This window comes from Cicer arietinum, chromosome 4, assembly GCF_000331145.2.
Source record: "Cicer arietinum cultivar CDC Frontier isolate Library 1 chromosome 4, Cicar.CDCFrontier_v2.0, whole genome shotgun sequence".
Classification (NCBI taxonomy): Eukaryota; Viridiplantae; Streptophyta; class Magnoliopsida; order Fabales; family Fabaceae; genus Cicer; species Cicer arietinum.
In genome coordinates this window covers 18,808,394-18,831,903 of record NC_021163.2, presented here as the reverse complement: position 1 = coordinate 18,831,903, position 23,510 = coordinate 18,808,394, and the positions used below count along the sequence as shown (strand labels likewise).

General features: G+C 32.0%; 3 protein-coding genes across 3 annotated transcripts in view; all 3 read right to left on the bottom strand.

Annotated features, from left to right (window-relative positions):
- Positions 1 to 4,939: 4,939 nt before the first annotated feature.
- Positions 4,940 to 11,727, bottom strand: LOC101495117 (CMP-sialic acid transporter 3). Its single transcript, XM_004497337.4, has 16 exons — positions 11,478 to 11,727; positions 10,984 to 11,191; positions 10,710 to 10,826; positions 9,919 to 9,975; positions 9,591 to 9,668; positions 8,944 to 8,988; positions 8,586 to 8,645; positions 8,281 to 8,403; positions 7,964 to 8,041; positions 7,385 to 7,454; positions 6,532 to 6,639; positions 6,297 to 6,430; positions 6,089 to 6,165; positions 5,761 to 5,806; positions 5,606 to 5,667; positions 4,940 to 5,308 (listed from the first exon to the last, which is right to left on the bottom strand). Exons 2-15 carry the CDS (start codon positions 11,149 to 11,151, stop codon positions 5,617 to 5,619), a joined length of 1,212 nt encoding a protein of 403 aa, XP_004497394.1. The 5' UTR covers positions 11,152 to 11,191; positions 11,478 to 11,727; the 3' UTR covers positions 4,940 to 5,308; positions 5,606 to 5,616.
- A 3,215-nt stretch (positions 11,728 to 14,942) lies between these two features.
- LOC101494786 (uncharacterized) lies at positions 14,943 to 19,216 on the bottom strand. Its single transcript, XM_004497336.4, has 7 exons — positions 18,396 to 19,216; positions 18,062 to 18,117; positions 17,458 to 17,567; positions 17,181 to 17,340; positions 16,618 to 16,710; positions 15,812 to 15,943; positions 14,943 to 15,129 (listed from the first exon to the last, which is right to left on the bottom strand). Exons 1-7 carry the CDS (start codon positions 19,078 to 19,080, stop codon positions 15,085 to 15,087), a joined length of 1,281 nt encoding a protein of 426 aa, XP_004497393.1. The 5' UTR covers positions 19,081 to 19,216; the 3' UTR covers positions 14,943 to 15,084.
- A 698-nt stretch (positions 19,217 to 19,914) lies between these two features.
- LOC101494466 (uncharacterized) overlaps positions 19,915 to 23,510 on the bottom strand; it is a 4,249-nt gene continuing 653 nt past the window's right edge. The window contains exons 2-5 of the mRNA XM_004497422.3: positions 23,269 to 23,506; positions 21,818 to 22,073; positions 20,931 to 21,108; positions 19,915 to 20,663 (exon numbers count right to left, since the gene is read on the bottom strand). Coding sequence (XP_004497479.1) covers positions 20,118 to 20,663; positions 20,931 to 21,108; positions 21,818 to 22,073; positions 23,269 to 23,506 — 1,218 coding nt within the window. The 3' untranslated portion in view covers positions 19,915 to 20,117. The remainder of the gene's footprint in view (positions 20,664 to 20,930; positions 21,109 to 21,817; positions 22,074 to 23,268; positions 23,507 to 23,510) is intronic.

Here is a 23,510-nt window from a genome sequence, read left to right as displayed (position 1 = left end):
TCCTTGGATCACAATGGAGGAAAATGTAGAACCTCTATATATGTGTATTGGATTCCTCCTCCTAAAGGATACTTCAAGATAAACATAAGTGATTCACATTTCAATGCTCTGAATTATTCTAATTGTGGAGGTCTTATTCGGGATTTCAGTGGTCAACTTGTGAAACGTTTTTACACTAAATTTGAAACTTTTTACGTAGTTTGAGCCCTTAGACGGGAGAATTAAACTAACCTAAAGCCTTGACCGCAAATGAGTGATGTTTGAAATAGACTCAAAAATAGTGGTACATTTTGCTCCTTTTGGCTATTCAAATAATAGATTCATTCAACATCTCCTGCATGTGGTTTGCTTCTTTTTAAAGCTCTCCAACTAGAAGGTAGACTTATATTCATCGTATATACGGCAAAAAAAAAAAAAAAATTGTTGTGTTGATTTGCTCGTAAACAAAGAACACTCTACTACTTTTGATGGAGAATAAATAGATAATAGTTTTCCTACTCTTAATTTACTTCTTTTAGATGATAATAGATGTGCATACATGTCTCATTTTCTTGTTATTAAATTTATTCTCTCTTTATATATAATTTTTTTTTCTTCACACTTTTAGTGTTAATAATTGTTACAAATACACAATGTAGTATAGCTTGTTAAGAGTAGTTTATACAATATTCGGATTCCAAAAATAAATTAAATTAATAAATATTGCTTCAAATATTAATTGTGCTTCAAATATTTTAAAACTTCTCACGTTGTATCAATGCAGAACATCTTTTAAATTAATTTGTTAATAGTGATAAAGATGTCACGTTAAATGACACAATTGTTACACCATATCTAATAACTGACATGTAATATAGAACATTTTGACCTAAACAAATTTGAGGTGTCAATTTATCCGACTGTCTATAATTAATTTCATGATCCCAACTAGTGATATACTCTAAAAAAAAATCTAATTTTATTTATCCTCTATTTGAAGTTGTTACGAATTCAATCTACGAACATCTATCTAAACATAACTCATGTTTACTTTTCAACACCAAGTTTCCTTAAACTTTCCTTAAACTTAATTTTTGATTTTCTCACATTTCTGTAATTCATTCATCTCTTGCAACTTTGAGTGTTTACTCTATTATGCACTACAACCACAAGATAAGTTCTTTCAAACTCGATTTAGGGATTTTACATTTCATGATTTCCATCTTTTGGCAATTGCATCAAGAAATAAAATAGTTACACCAAGAATAAGAAAAATCAAAGGTGTTTTCTCTTTCTCAAAACAACATCTTCGCTTTCTCCCTCTTTTATTTTTTTCTCTTGAGTCATACTAGCACAACGTAAACACTTCATGTAAATCTCATAAACTTCAAACCTTCCATTCCTCTCATTCACCGTTAATTATTCTTTTACTTTATTTTCTTATTCAACCTCCCAACAACACCATTTACCACTACCACATATGTTGGTTTTTTTTAGGTTTTTCTAGATATGAGATTATCATATGATTTTTCTATTGGGATTTCCAAATCTATTTCTTTCTTCGGTATCATCACAATGACTATATTTTTTGGTTTTTTCTTTGGGCTTATTTTTCAAAAGAAAATTTGGGGTTGAAGAAGGGGAAAGAAGAGATGAGGTTCTAAATAGTGATGGGGGAGATGCGATTGATCTTTTTTAGGTTAAAGAATTAAGGATTTTGTAGGTTGAAGATGGATGAATATGAAATTCAACAATTTGTTTATTTTTAAATAGTCAATACTAATAATTAGTTGTTATTTTTAATAAATTGAAACTTCCTTGTTATTCTAACTCTCCTAAATCACTTATATGGAGTTGAACAATTGAATATGGCCATTAACAATTTTGCTCTTGGGAATTAGGATTGTGATTTTTTATTTTTTTTTTTAAATTAAGGAAGTGGAGGTTATTATTAGTTCATTTTAATTTAAAAATTAGAACTTTATTAAATTGGTTCAAATTTATTTTTTTATTTATTTAATAATAAAATTTATGAGTCACTTGACAAGTTTTTGGACATAATGAGACATTTAATTTGTACGAAGTCAAAGCGCTCTCTATGATATGACGCTACCTTATCTCCATGACATGATATAGTTATAGTTTACACAACATCTCTTAACTATTAACATATTATTTTGACAGAGGTCTTACATTGGCTAACAAATTTCAATCTAAATGAGGTTTTTGCTATTACGCAAATTTAAAGGTAAAATTTACCTAATGTTTATAATTTCATGACCAAATTGATAGTTTAATTTTATTTAAAGAAACAATAATATTCATGGTGTCACTTAAGGTGTTGGTGTTAACAAACCAACCTGACAAAGGTTCTACACTACCAAATGAATTTTAATAGGAGGGAGATTTTTGCTATAGCAAATCTAAAGTTCCATTTACCCAATATTTACAATTTAATGACCAAATTCATTAGTTTAATTATTATTTTTTTAAAAAGAAACAATAATATCCGTGCTATTTTAGTTATGTGAAACACACAAAATATTGTCGCTAGTTCACAAAATATTAGGGTTTGCTACAACTTTCTATATATTATTGTATCGTATCAAGAAATGGTGGGAATTGTTATGTAGGTCTCAAGGGTTGTGCGCACTTTTATATATTATTGGTTTGTGGGGTCATTGGTGTTTTATGTGGCAAGTATTTCATGTGTGGGGTTTAGAAATTTGGTCCACAATCATCGTTATTATTTTCCAAGTAGAGTTTTTTTGTTCCATGTGCGTACTAGTACATTATTTTCGATTCATGTGTTTGTTGATTAATGAGTTTTATATTGATGTCCCCCATTGTTGGTGAGTTTTGGATTTAGAGATTATCAATTATTTTGTATCACTATCCAATTATGGAACTATGAATAAGTTGCCAAGTCAAATGGGAAACTTTGGATATGTTTTTGAACACTCGTGTCTCTTTTTTTTTGTCAACCTGACCACCCATGTCTTTTTTTTTTCAATACTTGACCACTCATGTCTCGGCATGATATGAGATTATTGATGAACCAGATGCAAATGTTGGAAAAATGGGGCCCACTTTACTGATACTAAATCTAAAATTGTTGGTGAGGCCCAAAAGGAAGGGACTAACAGTGAGGACAATGCCATGAAACATAAGTTTGAAGATTAAATGATGATGGATATGTAAATAATTGGTTTGGTGAAGCTGAAGTTGAGAGTAATTGGATTGAAACGCTAGTAAGTAGTGTGGTTGTAGAGATTGTTAATACAAAGAGGAAGGGAAGGGGAGGAACGATAGAGTGTATAAAGACAATAAAGGAAATAGGAAACCAATAAGAAAAGGTTTGAAGGAGGCCTAAGAAAAGTTTTGGAGGAGCATGAGTTAAGTAAGGAAGATTTTATATTTTAGGATACATGGTAAGACGAATACCAGCTGGAGAGTAAAGAAGGTGGCGCAAAAGACCAATATACTTCATTTTTCATGGATGACTTCAAACAGGCAATGGTGTATTTATTCTCAATAAAGTAGAAATTTAATGTGAATTTGTCATTTATTCTAATTTTGACGCATTTGGTTCACATAGTAAATATATTAAAAGTTAAAGTCTATTTTGAATTTTGAAATTTTTTGAGAAATTCAATTTAGTCCTTAAAAAAAATAAATTTTTTTTAGTCTCAAAAAAAATTAAACCGAATCAAATAGTCTTTGATTGAACCACCGTTAGAAAAGAACAATTAGGTCCTTAAGAGTAATTAAAAATAGTTAATTAAGTCTCTTATAGAGACTTTAAGTTTGTTCGTTTAATCCCTGTCATGAACTTAATTATCAAAAATCTAATTGCCACTTTTTATAGAAATTACATCTGGAATAATCAAGTTGATGAGTCGTTGGACAAATTAACAAAAAAATTCTAATTTTATAATTGTGGTTCACATAAAGACTAATTTGACACAATTTATTTTTCTTATGGACTAAAAAATGCTTTTATCTTTCTCAAGTGCTAAATTGAGACTCTCAAAGTTTCTTAAGGACCAAAATGAACCTTTACTCATAGATTAATGTTAAAATTTGTAAATATGATAGTTTATATGATAGTAATTGAATAGTTGATTTTAAAATATAATTTATCTAAGAGAATGTTACCGAATAAGTGTAACTCTCAAGTATATTCTTTGGGTGTAATTCGATTCCTAGCTGTATTTGATGTACTTAATAAATATCATTTTTGCCTCTGTGACATATGCTACTTTTTAGTTTGTAGCTTAATAACCCAAGGCATTGCTTGTCTGAAGCATGCTGAGTAAATGTCTAATGCATAAAAAATGACATTGTTGATTAAGCCTGTGTTTAGTTTGATTTTGTCAAATTCACCCTAAAACCAAACATGCACCAAGTGGTGTGTGCAAAGTGCAAACCTAACCAGATATATGCTACCAGTCTACCACATCCAACACCAAAACAAACAGTTGGATTATATTTGGAGGTACTTTGAAGTTTAAGTTGTAATCAACGCAGCATGATAAAACTAACCAAGTCTAGTTGGATGAGATTAATGGACAAAAAGATAAACATAAAAAAGATACTTGTTCAGCACAATTTATACATACATCAACGGAGTAATTTATACATACGTCCCTATAGAAGAACATTATTATATATTTGATTTGTATAATAGATTACAAGACCCAAAGTCTATCAAATATCATTTTCTACAAGAAAGAACAAATTCCTGTGTTGTTTATACACCCTTAATCTCATAAGGAAATTGCCCACATTGTATGTATATTTGTTTTCATGGTGAAAGTGGCAAAATCATGTTAAATCACCGTGATTTTGTAAAGTTGCATTGACTCATCGTGATTTTATAAATCTTACCGCAAAATCAAACATGTACATATATAATAATAAATGTAGAGGATAACACCCAATATTTGACAAAAAAGAATAACACAACATATATATATATATATATAGAATGGGTTGAAAATATATCAGGAAAACAAATATAATAAGGAGAAATCGAATGTCCAAGATAAAGAATAAATGTAGTACAAGTAAATCCACATTCATATGCCAAAAGCTCTTATGAAGCCATTTTCTATGCTCTATCAAAATCTTCAGCTACAGAAAGCCTTGGCTTGTTCACCAGCTCATAAAGCCGATAATTCATGCCTGCCTTTATGAAACCTCTAGAGAAATACTTTCTGTGGAAAGCTATCCCAGAAAGGCAGCAAAAACTTTTTTACTTTATTATGACTTAACTGTGTGGGCCATATCTATCAGATATCACCAAAAAAATATTCTTTGAAAATACCTGCAATGATATGCACACAAAAATTTAATGGACAATTTAAGGTACACAAAATGGGTCATAAACCATTAGAAAGTGGGATATCATAGAAAAGCATGATATTTTATCTGCACTGAACAAATGGAACAGCAACTGCTTAGGCTATGCCTATAAATACTAAAAAACTAAACGGTGTGAATTAACTAGAGAAGCAAAAATCATTAAGCAGGCTAATAAACTATCTTATACAAAAAATCAAAATAATTGACGGGGATTTTGTAGAGGCAGCTATAATAAAGATGGAGAGCAAAAAAAACATACAGTAGGTCAATCTAGGTGGGGAGAAGTGGCTGTCTCTCATCATGCCCCACTCGATGAGTGGCCTGAAAATATGCATATCAACCACAAAAACAAGAGCAATCAGTTGAATGCATAAAAGACACTAAAATATGAAACAATATGGTGACAATCCCTACCTCCTCATTTGCTCCAGCTGCCATATTTATAAACGAGTCCTTTGACCTGAAATAAACACAAGCATTTGTTATTACAAAAGACGAAGGAAATTGGTTTCCTTTCAAAAGTTTTCATGCCATATGGCCGTATACAAATGTCCAACAACTAAAATTTTCAGAAAAACTAATTATGTAAAGGAATTGTTTTTCTCTCTTCCTCCCCAGAATGAGCATGTGGTTAGTTGACCTTTCTTAAATCTTCTGGGGCCCACGATTAAGTAGATCCCATGTCAATGATAACATTTTCCACAAAAAAAGTAAAGAGATCAATGAAGAAGTTAGTTAGCACCTTTGTTTGTCCTCAACATCATGCAATTCTAACACACCATTCTGTTCATCTCTGACTTTTGACATCGGGGAAAAGAACTGAAGAAGAAATGAGCAGAGTGTTAAAAACAATATGGCATTGACTAAATTGTCACCCCAGCCAAAATAAAAGAAAATAAGTGACCTATTTCTGATAGTATTATCAACCACAATCTTCCAATTTCATTTACCTGGTGCATTGAGATGAATACAATAGAAATGCCAATGAGAAAGTTCATTGTTAATTTATGTCCAAATAGTACTGCAGATGCTATGCCCGTAAAGATTGTTGCAACTGTTGACGAGTACTTCTTCAAAATTGTATCTGCAACATATTAAATAGGTTATTGAGTGAAGGGTAACACGGCATCAACAAAATAGAAGGTAATGCAATGGAAAAACTAAAAATGAGTCTGAATTATTGACCTGCATATTTGAAGAAGAAAGATGATAATATCCCTTGGGCAGCATTGTTTGCAATCAATAACATAGTGGCTTTTGAATGGCCTTCTAGGATATCAAAGCTGCTAGGACCTGGAACATTTGAAATAGCATTAGTACATTTTAAGCATCAGAAAAAAGCAATGTATATGCCACGGGTGAAAACTGAAAAGCATGTAAGAGCTTTTATATCAATAGATCTCTCAGATGTACAAATGTTGACAGAATCAACAAACTAAATAAACCATCAACAATTAAACTATCTACTAAAGGAGATTATTTATATGAATCCCTTGAAGTTGTGTGTATAGAAAAGACTCTTTGCTGCCTTCCTATGAAGACACAATGATTTATGACGGAAACACTTCAATACAATGCAATGTCTCAAAAGCACAGAGTCCACTCATAGCTTGCCAACTCCATCACATTTTCATTTACGCAGATCTATTTTGAACTAGAGAATCAATTAGGTCAGTTAAACCCAACAGTTAAATGTGTGTATCAAGATCTGGGTTAGTTTATATCAGCTGATATCAAATTCCTGATTTTATTTTCTCTTGCCATATTCTGAAACCCAGAGGGTGAGTCCTGGTGTAATGATAAGATCTCTATCTTATAACTCTGGCCAGGGAATGGGGTAAATTTGCATATATCTAACCCTCAGACAACCACATGATGGAACTTCATCCTCTGAGTCATCCTGTATTTTTAGTTTGTGAGACAAATCCTAAGCACCGTCTGAGTTTATGTTTGCTCACTAGAATTTTCATCTGGCTCAATTTCAAATGGGTTAAAAGTGAATATGAGATTGCAGCTTTTAAGAGATTCATTTTCTTACCTTTGACAATAGCAGTCACGAGTATTCCAAGAAAATTGAACATAGCTCCATACCCGTACAAGAATAAGTTCTGCAAATCAAGAAATTGAGAATCAGCATATAATCTGTAATATTAATAATAAAGCAGTTAAAAGTGTCCTAGCAGGGTGGCACCACTAAAGTGCAGTTCTTGAAACTACCCATTTATTTTATTTTACTTCACTGTTGTCTTCCAGGATATCTAGATGATTCTTCTAGTTAGTTTCAGTCGTCAAGCATCCCTATTAGTTTCTGTCTCTTAAGTAGCACCCATTACAATTAAATCATGTTAGTTGTTTTTTGAAGACATAGAGACCAAGGCTATATTTCCAAATTCCAATATAAACTGTAGTACATTCCAATTTCTAATACGGTGTAAGCAAGTGTATCTTCACACATGGGCATGCCCGTGCGCACAAACTGGACAGTAATAAAGTGTTGATCAAAATACATGGAAAGGCCTAACTAGAACAAATTAACATAGTAGACTGTCCAACGTTTGAAGGAGATGATAAAAATGTGGTCAATTTATGATTCTTTTTCCAATTCGGCATACTTCACCTGCAGATATATACTTGTATCATATTGGCTCTTCAAAGCATACTCATTATAAACAGAGGCCATTGATGGAACAGTAACCTGCAAAATAATTCTGGTGTTAGTTCAACACATAAAAAAATACATTGAATGCTTAATTGATTAGCACTAACCTAGGAAGTTGAATATTCTAGGAATACTAACAAGTAATCTAGAAAGCTGTACAATCTAAGAATATTGACAGATTTACTTAATTCTAACAAATCTTAATAGATTAAAAATTCACTGATTGCATAATAATAATCAATTAACAGAACAAACAAATAACAAACATCACTTACAAAAATAAATGTATAGAGATATGCACTCATTGTGACAGGAACACCCAAAGCTGTACTTCCCTCGGGTAACGATCGTAATTGATTAACACTTATACCAATGAGCAAGAGAGCAAGGGCTTCCCACTGTAGCAAAATAATAAATCAATTTCCAGCTTGATAAAAGAAATAAAAACAATTAAGATTTATGTGAGGATTTCAACTTGTTAAATTCAATAGCATAGAGCCAAACAATGGCCAGAGTACCTCCTACAGAGTTCCCCTTAAATCCCTATATCCTATAGACATGACAGGTCTTATGCACTGACCTGAATGATTGAAAACCGGCGCTTCATAACCACCTTTAACAAAAGTGCTATAACTAAAACCTGTAACATGCACAGTCAACAGCTAACCATAAAAAACAAGTTCAACTTCAACAGAAAAATGTATATCCAATTGTCTCAAGGAATCATAGTCAGAAAGCAGCATAAAAGAATAAAATATAATGGAGAGAAGTAAGAGGATTTCTTGAAATGAAGTGAAAAGAAAAATTCGGTTGAAAAAATGGCTCAAAATTTGAGAAGCATTCAGCATCTGTCACAAGATATGCAATGTCTAAGCAAGCCATTATTTGGCTGGCAAAAATATTGATATTCAATCATACAGCAGCGAACGAGAAATTACCTTCAAATTACTTAACATCTTCACAGTAGCAGGATTAAAATAAAGCTGCATGAAATGTGAAATCAACCCTTAAGTTATCTCATTAAGACACAGCCAAGTAAATATATCAGGTATCATATGGATGCACAAGCAACACAAGAATTCATCAGCTGATGATAATATGAGTAATATTGAAATTAGAGGGATTAGATAGAAAATTAGGAATGGGAGAAGATATACGTGTCATAACAATCAATGTCAACTCTTAGTGTAGTCTACTAATACAGTGGTAGCACTATAAGATCATCAATAACATAAAACTCCTAAGTCCTAACAACTAAATAATCCTAATACTCTAACAAGCAATGAAAAATTCATCTTGCTTTTAGGAGAGCTTTGAATTACCGATATTATTAAAATAAATCCACAGCACAGGCACTGGCTACAAATATGTACTACCCATATGTGGGTCACGTCTATTCACTTAGGACAAAACAAGAGGTTACCGAGTCGTGACTTTAGAGGTGCACATCAAACCTAAAAGAAAGATTTCTAATGACTAGCATTCTTATTCTAGCCTAAAACCTTGTAAAGATCTCTAATGACTAGCATTCTTATTCTAGCCTAAAACCTTGTATATGCAATATTTATGGGATAATTCTATATACCTGCATGACAAACTTCAGATAGTTGTTTATAGCGTACAGAAATGCTGGAACGGCAAGAAGGACATTGCTGCGAGCAGCCTACAAGAGACAAAATCACCACATAAAGGATAAAGATCAAGAAGCTATTGAGAATATCAAGCATTTTGGAATTGTTAAACTTCAAATATATACAAAGAAAAGACTCAAAGAAACTTAAACTAAGTCCCAAGAAGCAGGGAACATAGACCTAGCAATAAAAAACAGTGAATAAATATCTTATATCAGAAAAGAAGAAAAAAGCGAGATATGCTCTTCACATCTGTCAATTCATGCAAAACTAATATAGTACCTGCATAAGTGTAGAAATTGAGAGAAGAGGCTTCTCCCCAACTTTTTGATGCCTAGCCTGCACAGGCAATCAAACCTTAGACAAATGGCAAGATATGCCTAAATTATCATTCAGCGCACCTAAATTATCATCACCAGATAACCCCATTTCATCTCCAGAAAACCACTCAAACCCTACCATGCCCTAAATTATCATTCAGTGCACATCCTCTTCTACCATCATAATGGGAGCGTGAAAATCAACAGGTATTAGGGGTTTCTTTTCTTATAAAAAATTAAAAAAGATAGTTGGAGACACCGCCATGTGGCACAACATGGATAACCAAAATGTATCTTATTAATATGGATGGATGGATGTGGGAAGTATCGATGATCAAAGAAAACTCAAGTCCCAAACCCTAGATATTCAAATTTTGGTTCCATTTCTGGTTACTTGGAAAGATAAAGGACAGATCCATATCCTGACATTCACTATAGAACAACTCTAACTATTGCAGAACATCTTTTAAAGTAAGTAACTCAAAAAAGGATCATTGCAAACGATCAAAACTCTTTTTTGGGGTTATAAATTCTAATGTTCTATTACCCTTAACCACGGAAAGTAAGGGCATATCCTGCTCCCACCACAGTGGAAAAGCAGCAACTGCTCGTAAAATCCAAAATTTATGATATACTTCAAGACATGTGCAGGTGTTGTCTTCATAATTAACTTCTACTTGACACATGCTTTAATTTGTGTGATCGATAAGACAGTATATATTTGAATATAGAAAAAGAAAAAGTGATCTTTACCTGGAGAAGAAGCATAACAATAGCAAAGAAAACCTTTGTGATCTCTGTCAAAAAATTAACACTAATTGGGCTAAAATTGAATTTCCCATCCACCTTGGACATATAGACTAGAATAGGCTGCCAAAAGAAAGAAATGGTATGTATCAGCTTTAAAACAACAAGCATTAATATTTTTCTATACACACACTCACATGAAAAGCAGATCAGACTCTCAAAAATGAATATAATTTTTGAGTGACTTCTCCAATAATGTGAATGGAGAGATGAAAATCACCTGGAAACCAACTAACATACAGTCACCACCAACCAATAAGATGTTGAGTACACGTTGTTTGGATGTTATCCTACTTTTGTGTCGATCATAAGCCCTTGATACAGTTTTGGTGGCAGGCGATACCAATTTGGAATGGCAAACACTGCATTCTATCATCCCGTTCTTCATCTATATCCCCCCCACACTATCAAAGTATCAAGAACTCGATCTGCAACCGAATCAACAAAAACGTATATGTATATACATGATCATCCATAATTAAACACAATTAATCAAAATAAAAACAGATCTCGTTCTTCAGAAACAGCTAAATACATCAATTAAATAGAAATTCCAAAAGAAAATAGAGATCCAAACCGAAAATACTACAAAATCAAACGACATAAGTATATGAAGAGCTGAGATCTTGCAAGGAAGCGAAACATGACCGACAAAAAATGAGAAAGCGTCAACGTTAAGTATTGAAATTGAGATTTGAGGAAGAGAATAGAAACCTAGATCGAGTCCAAACCGAGCATGGACGGAAACTCGGTGTGATCTGGAGCTGGAGGAACGTGATTTGGAGTGAGATTTGAGTGCGAGAGAGTCTGAAGGTGAAAGCGATTTGAAATTCGCGGTGGTTTCTTTCTTTCTTTCTTTCTATCTAGCAACGGAAATGGAATTGGAGTTTAAGATATGCTAAGAATATGCAGAAAGAGAGAGAGAGAGAGAGAGAGAGAGAGAGAGAGAGAGAGAGAGATTTGTTAATTTTAAATTTGGAATTGTTGTTGGTTTGCTTTATTAGAAGAAGTGGAGTGGCGTGTGTTGAAAGTGTTTGATATATATGGAGAAAAAATTATAAGATAAAGGTGAAAACTTTTTACTACCTTTCTCATTTTAGTAATATATATAACCACTCATTTTTTATTTTTGAGTTATGTAAATGTTTATGTTATTATTATTATTATTATTATAAAGTTATTTTTATTTGGTCGCTCGCTTTGAACTCACACAAAAAATTGGTGCGGTGGTGTTTGTGTTTGTTTGAGAGAAAAGGATACGACTGCTGTGAGTCATATAGCGTGACGGACCAATGAGATGTCAGGAAACCATGTTGATTTCTAGTTTGGTGACTCGCTATCTTACTGCTTCCGTGGAATCATCACTCCTCTCCTAATGATTAATTAATATATATTATTATTTCATTATTGCATATGAAATTGGTGTAGCTATTTTTTCAGGTTAAGACGTTTCTTTCGCTTCAGTTTGCAGTGTTGTTGTGAGCTGTGTTGTGTGGGTGCGTGCACCGATTTTTATTTATTACTAATTTAATTAAAAAATAAACTAATACTTGGGAGGTAATGCAGTGTGCAACTGATGATTTATATAGCAAAGCTTATGAGGATATTCTTCTTCTTTCTTATAAATACTTGAAACTTTGCTTCATTCTTTACATTTACTTTTACTGGTCCTTTTTTATGATAAAATTACCTTAACTGTTTACAACTGGTAATGCATATGCCTTGTATGAGAATTTGCTTTTTTTTTACCCAAGAGAACTTGCTGTTTTATTTATAATAATATTTACAGTGTAAATTAAAATAAATGAACTTTATTAATTTCAAAATATAGTTAATCAATTCAATGTATTAACTATTTTGATTAAATAATCAATTTTAAAAAGTATTATGTTGTTTATGTATTTCAACATATTCAGCAATAATATATAATTTTAGTCAAAAATAATAATAATAATAATAATAATAATAATAATAATAATAATAATAATAATAATAACTATAACTATAATGATAATATATAAATGTCAATTCAATGAGTCGGAGATTAAATTGATTGTTGAAATATAATTAAATAAAATGTAAAATGCAAAATACTACTAACAATATTATTAATATTAACTACTAACGATACTTAATATTTAGAAACATGCTGAGTAAAAAAAATAAAGAAACCTGCAAAGATAAAATAAATAAATAAATAACTAAAATAATTATATTCAAACCAACTTTTATATTAAGAGAGAAAAGACTGTGCACTGATATTAGAAACTAACTTTATATTATAAATCATTGATTATATAATTATATCACATAATTGTAACTTCTATCAACACAATTAATGTTTTATATTAAATAATCATCCAACTAAACTCTTATGTTAGATACTGACTGCCTTTTTTTTAAAATAATATAATATTTAATAATTAATACTTCTTTGACAGGTTATACTTTTTAGAAAGCATATAATTAATACTTAAATACTATATAGACAAATAAATCTCAAATAAATTATCATTTTATTTTATTAATATTCCAACTATGTCTCGAGGAGTTGAGTAAAAAAAACAACTATGCCCCAATGTGACTAATAAATGACATTAACATGATGTAATATTAAAACTTAATATTATGAATGGTAATATAATATAATAATTTCATTTTTTAAATTATAATTAACAGTTGTACAATTGTGATACATCCCGCAGAACATTAATTTTTTCCCTAGATTATAATGCCTTTCCACTATATATAAGAATAAACTTGAATTATAAAAAAAATTGCTTGAAACTGTGGAAGTTAGTAATTATCTTAGTATTTTTTTCTTCTACATAGATTTTAACTTGGGACTTCCAATTCTTCATCCCAGCCACGCACAAATTAATTAAATTCATATACTTATAACTATTTCCATAAGGACGCTTAAAATTATTAAAATATCACGTCAAATACTCAATTATTTCACCACTGAAAAATGACAAATTCATGTTTCATAACAGGTTTGTTATGTTTTAAATAATTTTTAAAATTCCAAATGTCCTCAAATTATATATAAAGAATTTATATTGATATAAAAAATATAATATCAATTTCATATAAAAACTTGCTCAAGTTTATTAATATAATATATATATATATATATATATATATATATACACTTTATATGTCTATACACAAATATATTTATTATAAAATTTTGTTGTAGAATTTTAGTGTATATGCAATGTCAAATATGTATAATTTGAGAAAAATAATCAGACCACAGTCATAATTTAAATTAGGACTAAGGTCCACAAAAAGTGAATATTGAGCATTTCTCTCGATTTACTACTAATTTTTTTCATTGCTCCAATAGAAAGACGTAATAGGTTGTACTTTCTACTAGACAAAAGAATCTTCATAGAAGATGCTCTTCTTATTCCTCACTAAAATAAAGTACAACTGCAAAAATAATAATAATAATAATAATAATAATAATAATAATAATAATAATTATTATTATTATTATTATTATTATTATTATTATTATTATTACTTTTTTTATTTTTTTTGTGTGTGAAAGAATCAATAAGAACATGTATGAAACTGCATCCTAATTTGTTTTCCTGGTCTACATTTATATGTTGCCGAATTTTTAAGCACAACAGTCTAAAAGTGGTGATTTTTGTATTTTTCTTTTGGTACAAAGTGATCATATTACAAGATATGGAGTTCAAATCTGAAATATAACATCACAATATCAATTATTGTCAATTAAACTAAATCTTACTTATGGTGATCATTGTATTCTAGTTCTAATAATATATAAATTTAGATGAATAATGTATTATTAATATTTACAATGATCACCATATCATTCAACACTTCATTTTAACTCTATCTATCTTCCTATCACATTATGAATATATTATATTTATCATATCATTCTCTTTAAGTCTTCATTTCTTAAGGTGTATACACTCTATGAATGTACACCAAACATTTTTCAAATATTTAATTGTGTACAAAGTGCAAAAATGATTAACTTTGTGGCAAAGTTGGTATGACGACTTTCTACTTTTCCACGATAGTAAGATAACAAATTTGACAAACTACTATCTATTTAGTTCTTAAAAACCTCAAACGTAAAAGGCACCTTTTTTGGGATTATTATTATTATTATTATTATTATTATTATTATAATGATAAAAAAATATAAAATTTTATTATTATTATTGCAATTCGCCACTAAACTTAACTATCTAAATATTACAGCATAAATAGTTTAAGCAAATATACTCTGCAGTCTGTTTTCCTTTTTTATCAACAAGACTACAGGTATCTTTCATGGTGCTAAGTTGTCTTCAAGTTGACCATTTTGAGAATGCATCTACACAAATAAAGGAGGGACAGGTTAAAGAGTTGGAAAAAATTCAACATCAATAGAGAAGAGGAAGGTAAACTAACAAATAACACAAGACAATTCACATGCAAACTGGGGAAGTAAATCCAAATTTCAAAACTATAGTTGAGAACAGCGCTCTAAACCCATATGATTGCTCTTTACCATTATAGTCAAGGTTTTCAATGTTTTTATAGTAAGAAGAATAAAATCTTGATCATTGAATTTGATCATGGATGTCAAAATTACAACATAAATCAAGTGACTTTTTCAAGTAGTCACGACTTGCGAGTATAAATGGTCACAATGTCACATGAATGTGTTTAAAACTATCAATCTCTACTATTTAAGTAATGGTTACATGTTATGATGTCAAGATTTACCCTCATAGTATCATCACACCAATGTGGTAATACTATTTTTTATAAATCTTAACCATTTAAGTATGGTTACATCACATGTCAAGATTTACCCATCATAAAAATCTTAATAGCATCATACCGAATGTGGAAATTTCCTTTTTCAGAAGGGTTCATTATGACTGCACCTTTAACAGTTATTTAAACAGCTCATGCTAGTTCCAGCTACAACTATATTACAATTAAATTATAAGAAGCTAGCCAGCATTCATTAGCGCAAGATCTGCAAAATAAGGTTAGCAAGTTCATACCAAACCAAGGGCTTCTCTTGCAATGCCATGACTGTCCTCACTGCAAACTTTACCAAAAAGAAACATAAGGTGTTTTCTCTGTTCTAGTTTCAAGTGTTTCTCTAGGCCTCGACTAACCATCTCCATTTCCGGCTGCAGGGAAACACCCAGAATAATAAGTGCTATTAGAAATCAACAAATCAATTCATAAGTCACATGGTAAGCACAAAAGTCCCTCTATCTACTCATCCAAAACAACATCTTAATGCTTGTCTCTAGGGAGTGGCCATTTCATACATGCATAGAGATTGAGAAGATTAGCTGCATTTTACTTTTTTTCAAAACCAATGTGTTTGGCTCTCTATACTACAGAGGATTTCTTATCCACCACTTCCCATACTTTCAGACATTTTCTTTCTAAAAAAGTAATTTATATAATACAAATAATAAATTAAATTGAACAACTTTAATGAGTGGTTAACCATATGGTACTTGTGTTCTTATCTCAAATTCTCCCCCACAAAGTATCCACTCCTCATTCATGCAGGCATTAAGAATTATAAATTACGGGTAAATGTACGTATACAGGTGTCAAGGACAACATTAAAATATCTAAAATGTACAAATACGTCGACTATCCAAATATCTAATAACCAAGGCGTCTTGGTAATTCCAGTTATAATTAAGGATAACTATGAAGAGACAACTACAACCAAATCCTATCATACTGAATGAGGAATTAAGAGAACAGTAAATAAATATTCGTCCAACAGAAATGGAGAAATCTAATTGAAAATTTTTTGCAAATTATTGTTTAAAGTACAAACCGAGGATTCCTCGGGAGGAAATATTCGTAGAAGAAGGCATATCTTTGACAGTTCTCCCAAAGCATCAACATGTTTGCCTTGCATTTCCAGAGCCTATAATTGAAAACGCCAAAAAAGCATGAGTTTTAATGGAACATTCAAGAGGATACACGTGAACTTCGTAGAAAAATAGTTAGACGAGGGCTAAAATTCAAGCATTAAGTTACACACTTTAAGGTTAAGCACTCATTCTTAAAACCCTATTCAATTTAGAGAGTTTACAATTTGCCAGACATAAACTAGCATCCATCTAATTCTTTCATTCATGTGACCATCAAAGAAAAAAAAAACATAGAAAATGTTCATAATTAATGGCATGATACTATATTACTTTTAAGAAAGATTTAGGAATTTAGGGCATATTTCTAGTAACAGAAACGAATATAAATAGCTGACAATATTCGAACTGAAAATCTGACCGCCTTTAATATACTTCTAGTTGCAATAATGTAATATTGTAGAAAGCCAAATGCTTAAAGACAAGATTTCCATATCAATCATATAATTAAGAGTAAGAAAATTACCCAAGCCTGCAGAAGACAAGAGCGTGTACGGGCAGCCACAGCTGCAGACACAATTGTTGCGGCACGAACATTTTCAAGGCCAATGTTTTCAGCAAATCCGGCAAGGAATTGTTGAGAATCCTCGCCATGGATTTGAACTGAAGTAGAGTAAGTCGGTGCACTGAATATAAACAAAATCATCATTAAAACAGGAGTATACAGCATTATTAATATTAATAACTGCTACCTAGCAGTAAACAAAGAGATAGACAGAAATCCAGGCCTATGAAGATCACACCTGCTGCAATCATCTAAAACAAAATTAACAGATGCTCGATACAAGGAGTCCCGAATATTTGTCGATTCAACAGACACTTGCACACCAGAATTTCTGCATAGTTGACGTAACTGTTCATGTGTACATGCAAAAAACAGTCGCCGTCAATACATGAATAAATTTCCCTGAACTATAGAAATGATTTATTATATGCATACTTCAATAACAGAATCAGCAATCATCGGTATGGTATTTTAATTATTCAATGCTCACTAACAAGACAAATGCTTAACATACATTTTATAATTACGCAAAACCTTGGTACCACGTTTCATTAGGCCATTTAATATATTTACAAAAAGGAATACCTTTTTCAATTTAATACCTATGCAGTTGCACTAACTCGGGCACGTACCACATTAACGTTTATGTTCTAGTTGTGGTAGAGTGTACTAAAGGCCTACAATGTTTTATCACAACAGGCAGTGAAAGAAAACTTGAAAAAGCAATACGAAGCTCAGCAATGTAAATACTACTAATGTTCCAATAATGAAAAATAACAAATTCAACATAAAATTGCACACATAATCTGACACTGAAGTAAATGGGTAGGGGAAAAACTAACTTGAATGATATCAGTCTCAGAGATGTCTTTTGCGGCCATTCTACTGTCAATAATTACTGGAAATCAAGTACGGTGAGTTGCAAGTTGAATTTAAAGGATTGAAAAACAGTGGAGAAATTATGAGACTGAGAAGTGTATCTTTACCTACAAAGTACACCACAAGAAAGTACATAAATAAAGACTCATAACAACAATTTTAAGAGTTCAATTTTGAACATTGTCGGCATAAAAAAGTTTTACACCGTCAAACAATTATAAAAGTGATATAAAAAAGTACATCAATCAAATGGTAAAAATGTATAGCAAGTAAAGAATGAGAATAAGAAAGAAAGACCTCGAAGTAGTCTATAAGCCTCCCTCTTGTATTCCTCTTGCTCATTCAAGTCGAAGTCAAAAGAATTGAGATTATTATTATTATTATTATTAATTGGCCACCATTTGGGCAATTTCCTTTGAACGGCAACTTTATTTTTGAAAGAACGCTTAATAGACGCAGTGGTGTTGTTGTAATTATTGTGGCCTAATCCAACAACGACTTCTTTTCCACCAAGACTTCGGTCCCTACGCACCATAGTCCTATCATTATAACTAGAAGCGTTTCCACGCGTTAACCTAGAAACCAATTCTACCAATACTCTAAGAACAGAAAAAGCCACGAGGGTTAAAGCCGCTGATGTCCCCACGAAGTGCAATGTGGAAGGTCGACACGAAACGATGACTCTGCGGTTGGCGTCTAGAGTGAACAGAGTCTGTAAATCGCGGTAGGCTTCTTTGCCGGAAGAAACGAATTGGCGAATATTGGAATGGAAGGAAGGGAATAGTGTGAGGTCTATTACGGCTTCGAGAATGGGTTCTGAATAGGTGGTGTTGGTTGTGGTGAGGGGGGAGTGTTTAATTTTGTTCCGACGGCGACTGCGACTACGACGTGCGAATGAAGCGAAGACGCGGCTGCTGAAGCATGGTGATGAGGGTGGAAAATAAGTATGAGAAGAAGGAAGAGTGGGAGAAAACATCGACATATCAAAATCTCTACATGTGTTGTGTTGTTGTTTCTGTCTTCTGACTTCTCCCTCACTTGTGCCGTCACAGCTGAGCCTACCGACCTCAACTGAGCTGATGTCAAAATTATACCACCCACAATTTTGATTTCTTTATCTCATCTATTCACTTGTCTTTTTTTAAATATAAATAAATAAAAACGAATGAATTTTTATGAATTTAATCCAAGCATAAAACATTACATCGCCTATATCACATAAAAGATGTATGACATCACTAAAATAGATTAAATTGCATCGCCATCTTTTAACTTAATTTTAGTTAACGTTTAAATTAGTTGATATTTTATTTTAATTTTAAGTGACAATTTAATATTTTATATTTTAAAATGTTAACAATGTTTTCTTTTTTTATTTTACAAAAATTTAAAAAAATTATCAAAATTTTCAAACAAAACCTATAAAATTCATTATCATCTCCAATATAATGCAAATTTCATAAATATTTAAATAAACTCTTATTTTTATTCTTTATTTTAGGTTGATGGAGATGAAAATATGAATTTATTTGAATATTTGAGTTATGCATTTGATAAAATTTATATTATATTGAAAATAATTATTAACTTTATGGATTTTGTTTAAAATTTTTAATGATTTTTGTAAAAAAAAAAAAAAATAACATTATTAACATTTTAAAACATTAAATATCAACTTGTCATTTAAAATTAACATAAAAACCAAATTGGAGAAAGAAAAATAAAATAAAAAATAAACTAAAACATTAATTAAAATTAAATTAAAAGACCCAGAGCAATTTAACCCACTAAAATACCTACAATGTAACAAAGTATATAGATTCAAAACATAACATACATTAGACTTCATTCATCATCTGAATATAATAACGATACATGTTCTTAGAACCATACATTCTAGTTCATACATAATAAATAACCATACATGTTCTTGGCTCCATCCAAATTCTAAAACATAAGGGAGTCGTCATTGAGTTGCTAACTGGGAATTCAATTTCACAAAAAAGAAAAACTGGGAATTCAATTTTCAGATTGTCCAAAGTATCTCCCCGCAATTGTAGCCAATATATTCAACATTACAACCTCATCATTGAGCTCAGCCTTTTCGGCACGAATGCTAGCACACTTCCGCAGTAGACTCCTGAGTGCGGCGCAAGTATCAGCATCTAGTGGAGCATCTACTGCTGCACAGAGAGCAAAAAGCCACAAGCAATCAATTCTTGTGATGGTATTTTCAGGCTCTAGCAAGCGAATACGTTTCAGCAACATTGATACTCGGGCTACAGAGTCCATTCTTAAGATTGCAGAAAGCAGCGGAGGAGTGGGACAGCTGCTGCTAGTTTGATCTATGGATGTTTTCGATCCAGGATTCTCCAGAGGCATCGCACTATCCTCACCTTCAGGGGTCAAGATAGTAGGTTGATCAATTGCCTTACCAATGCTCTTATGATTATAAAGGAGCACATCCCTGTTCATGACTCCAAAATTATTGCCAGGCAGCTTTGTGGAATCTAGAGATTGTAGATTACCAGAATACACACTTGAACCTTCAAGACGTGACAGATTCTGGAATAACAAATTGGGAAAGAAGAGTCAGTCCATAGTATATATAGTATTAAAGCAAAAACAGTATACTCCACTTCCAAACCAGTACTTTGTTACCAAGACATGAATTAGCATCCAATAACAAATAAATAAAATAGTTTGTCCATTGGTTATATTATATGGGTCCAATTTGGTCATGAGACTCTATGATATAGCATTAATCATTCCAAATGAAAATGAAGGAAAAAGAAAAAGGACAGATAGAGTAAGGTTCTTAGAACACCATACCGCTCTCAGTGCTGAAAATTCTGCAAGAAATACATCCTCCCACTGTTTCAATGGCAACAGATGCTCAGGACACTTTGCAATATCAGGAATCTTGGGCATGTAAGGACTTTGTTCCTTGTTAACTTTACTTCTATCAAGTTTGGATACCTTCACTTTAGGAATTTGATGTGCCTCCCACCTAAGCAACAAAATAGTTTAAAGGAACATGTCATTTCTCCTACTAGGTAGGCAACAACAACAAAGTTTCTCCAACTCAACACCATTTAACAAAATCTAGATGTATATCAAAGTTAATACCATTTCCCTAGTATTAGTGTTTTAATCGTGTTCCTGGCAACCACAGCACAAAATATCTCCACCATATAATTTCCCAAAATTTAATCCACAGAGCTCACAACCATAGACATACTTTGAACTATGTTTGAAGGAATTTATTCAAAATTTAGGTACACACTGTCAGTTGTAGGTGGAACCCCCCACTGTATTAATAATAAATATGTGCACAAATTAATACCCTATCACCTTACACATTACTAAGCACATGCATAATGTAATGCCAATTGCAGGTTAGCCCCAGCTTTCGGTCACCGACTTTTGTTTAGAGTTTCAACCAAATGTGTCAACTACAACTATAAGTTCAAGACTGACTAGAAATTATACAACACTATTAAGTTCACCAAAAGTCGGTGGCTAAGCGGTTAGCATCAGTTGTGATGCAACTTCTCAAAACCTTTAATAAGGAGCTAGAGTGATCCTCAATAATATTGAGAAGCATTATTCTAGGGAGAGCAGAACAACAAAAAGAAATTATCAAGAAGAAAATAGAATTTCAAAGCATAAATTGGCTAAAAGACCAGGCAATTGGCTGCTGAAATTTACAACAATACCTGACACGCCTAAGATATTCCCATCCGTCTTCTGGTGGACCAGAATCAAAATTAGGTTCTCCCTCTACATGAAACGCAGGCCTCTGGATGCTAGCATAATCATCCTCACTATCTTCATCTTCACAGTACTCTTCTGAAACTGAGCACCCATCCTTACCCATAATACTATGAGTATTCGAAGGGTCAACAGGACTCACACTTCCACTACTTTCCATGAGTTGTAGACCACTATCTGTATTTTCACAATACACTGCACCTGAAAGCAATAACAAAACTTTCATCCTGAGTAGACAGGCATAAAACGGAATAAGAAATACAATTTAGCTTATGTAAAATCAATAAACCAGCAAAAAGTATCCTCATTCAAACACAATGTATACAGGAAATTAAACTTTTCATTGAAAAATCAACAATACACTCCCAATATACAAATGTAAACAACAAAGCATCCTCATTACTGGGTGACCTGAGGAGTCTTTCAAATTTACAATCAAGCATACAACACATGAATTTTCATATACAGTGACTTTATACAAGTAACTATGCAACTGAAGTCGGTGCCTATGCACAAAAATTAGAACATAGTAAACTAATGTTGCAGTTAGATCTTTTCCAGGTTCCTTTTGCTCATTCTTCAAAGTTCAATGGACAAAGACATTCATAAATCTGCATCTTCCATTGGCAGCACCCACACCTGTCCATCACAGAAATTGAAAACATCAAATTGACACAAAATGAGCTAACAACCAGGAGACAGTGGGAAACAAACAAATACAAAAATCGGAGCAATAAGGTTTTACAAAGTTCCATCAGAAAGATTTACTTGTTATTTTTGCAGAAAAACATTTTAGACAGTGGGAAACCCCCCATCCCAAAAAAAGAAGCTCATAGATAAACCATAAAACTCTGCAACAATTGTACCAACCGAGTCTTATACCGCATAGCGGTGTTATGAAATTAAAGTCAATATTTTCAAAAAACATTGCATGTTTGCCATAAAGAATACAATCAAGTTCAATGCGTTAAGAAGCCAGACTACCAGAAAGTTACACAAGTACTAGAGCAAACAAAAAACCACTAACCAGAAGAAAGAAATGATCAACATTCATGATTCTTGATAGGCTCAATACCAACACAATAGCGAGTAAGAAATGTCAAGAAATGCATTATGTGACAATTTCACAAATCACAAACATCACATTTCAGAATCTCCTTATTCAGCGCAAGGAACAAAAATTCGTGGTTGTTGTTAGTGACGCAGCAAGAATCACGTGTTAGCGTTACCACCAATTGCTAAATGATAAAGTTAGCCAACTCAAGGAAAAGCAGATAAAAATGCTAAATGATCATGCAAGAAGTAAAAACAAGATTTGATTTCTTGATATCCATAATAAAGAATATAATTTGATGTAAGAAACAAGTAATTGAAGTGAAAAGAAAAGAGTGCTGACCAGTGAGAATGGGGGGTTTGGTGTTGTTGTTGTTGTTGGGAAGGAATTGACGGTTGTTGGGAGTGGCAACCAATGTATCATACTCGTCGGCGAAGGTAGATTGAAGTACGGCGTATATTGTTTCCCATAATTTGCGCTGTTGTGATACATTCATAAACTTCATAGCCTCCATCTCAATTCGAGAGTATTTGTTCTTCTTTTTCTCGTTCTTCATACTGCTATTGCTCACAGTATCAATGACG

Coding starts and splice junctions, on each gene's coding strand:
- LOC101494786 (XM_004497336.4), bottom strand. CDS start 19,080: ATGTCGATGTTTTCTCCCACTCTTCCTTCTTCTCATACTTATTTTCCA. Junction 18,118..18,395: donor GGCTTATAGACTACTTCGAG/GTCTTTCTTTCT, acceptor CTTGATTTCCAG/TAATTATTGACAGTAGAATG. Junction 17,341..17,457: donor GTTTTAGATGATTGCAGCAG/GTGTGATCTTCA, acceptor GTTTATATTCAG/TGCACCGACTTACTCTACTT.
- LOC101495117 (XM_004497337.4), bottom strand. CDS start 11,151: ATGAAGAACGGGATGATAGAATGCAGTGTTTGCCATTCCAAATTGGTA. Junction 9,976..10,709: donor TTGTTATGCTTCTTCTCCAG/GTAAAGATCACT, acceptor TTGCCTGTGCAG/GCTAGGCATCAAAAAGTTGG. Junction 6,166..6,296: donor TATTCATCTCAATGCACCAG/GTAAATGAAATT, acceptor TTTCTTCTTCAG/TTCTTTTCCCCGATGTCAAA.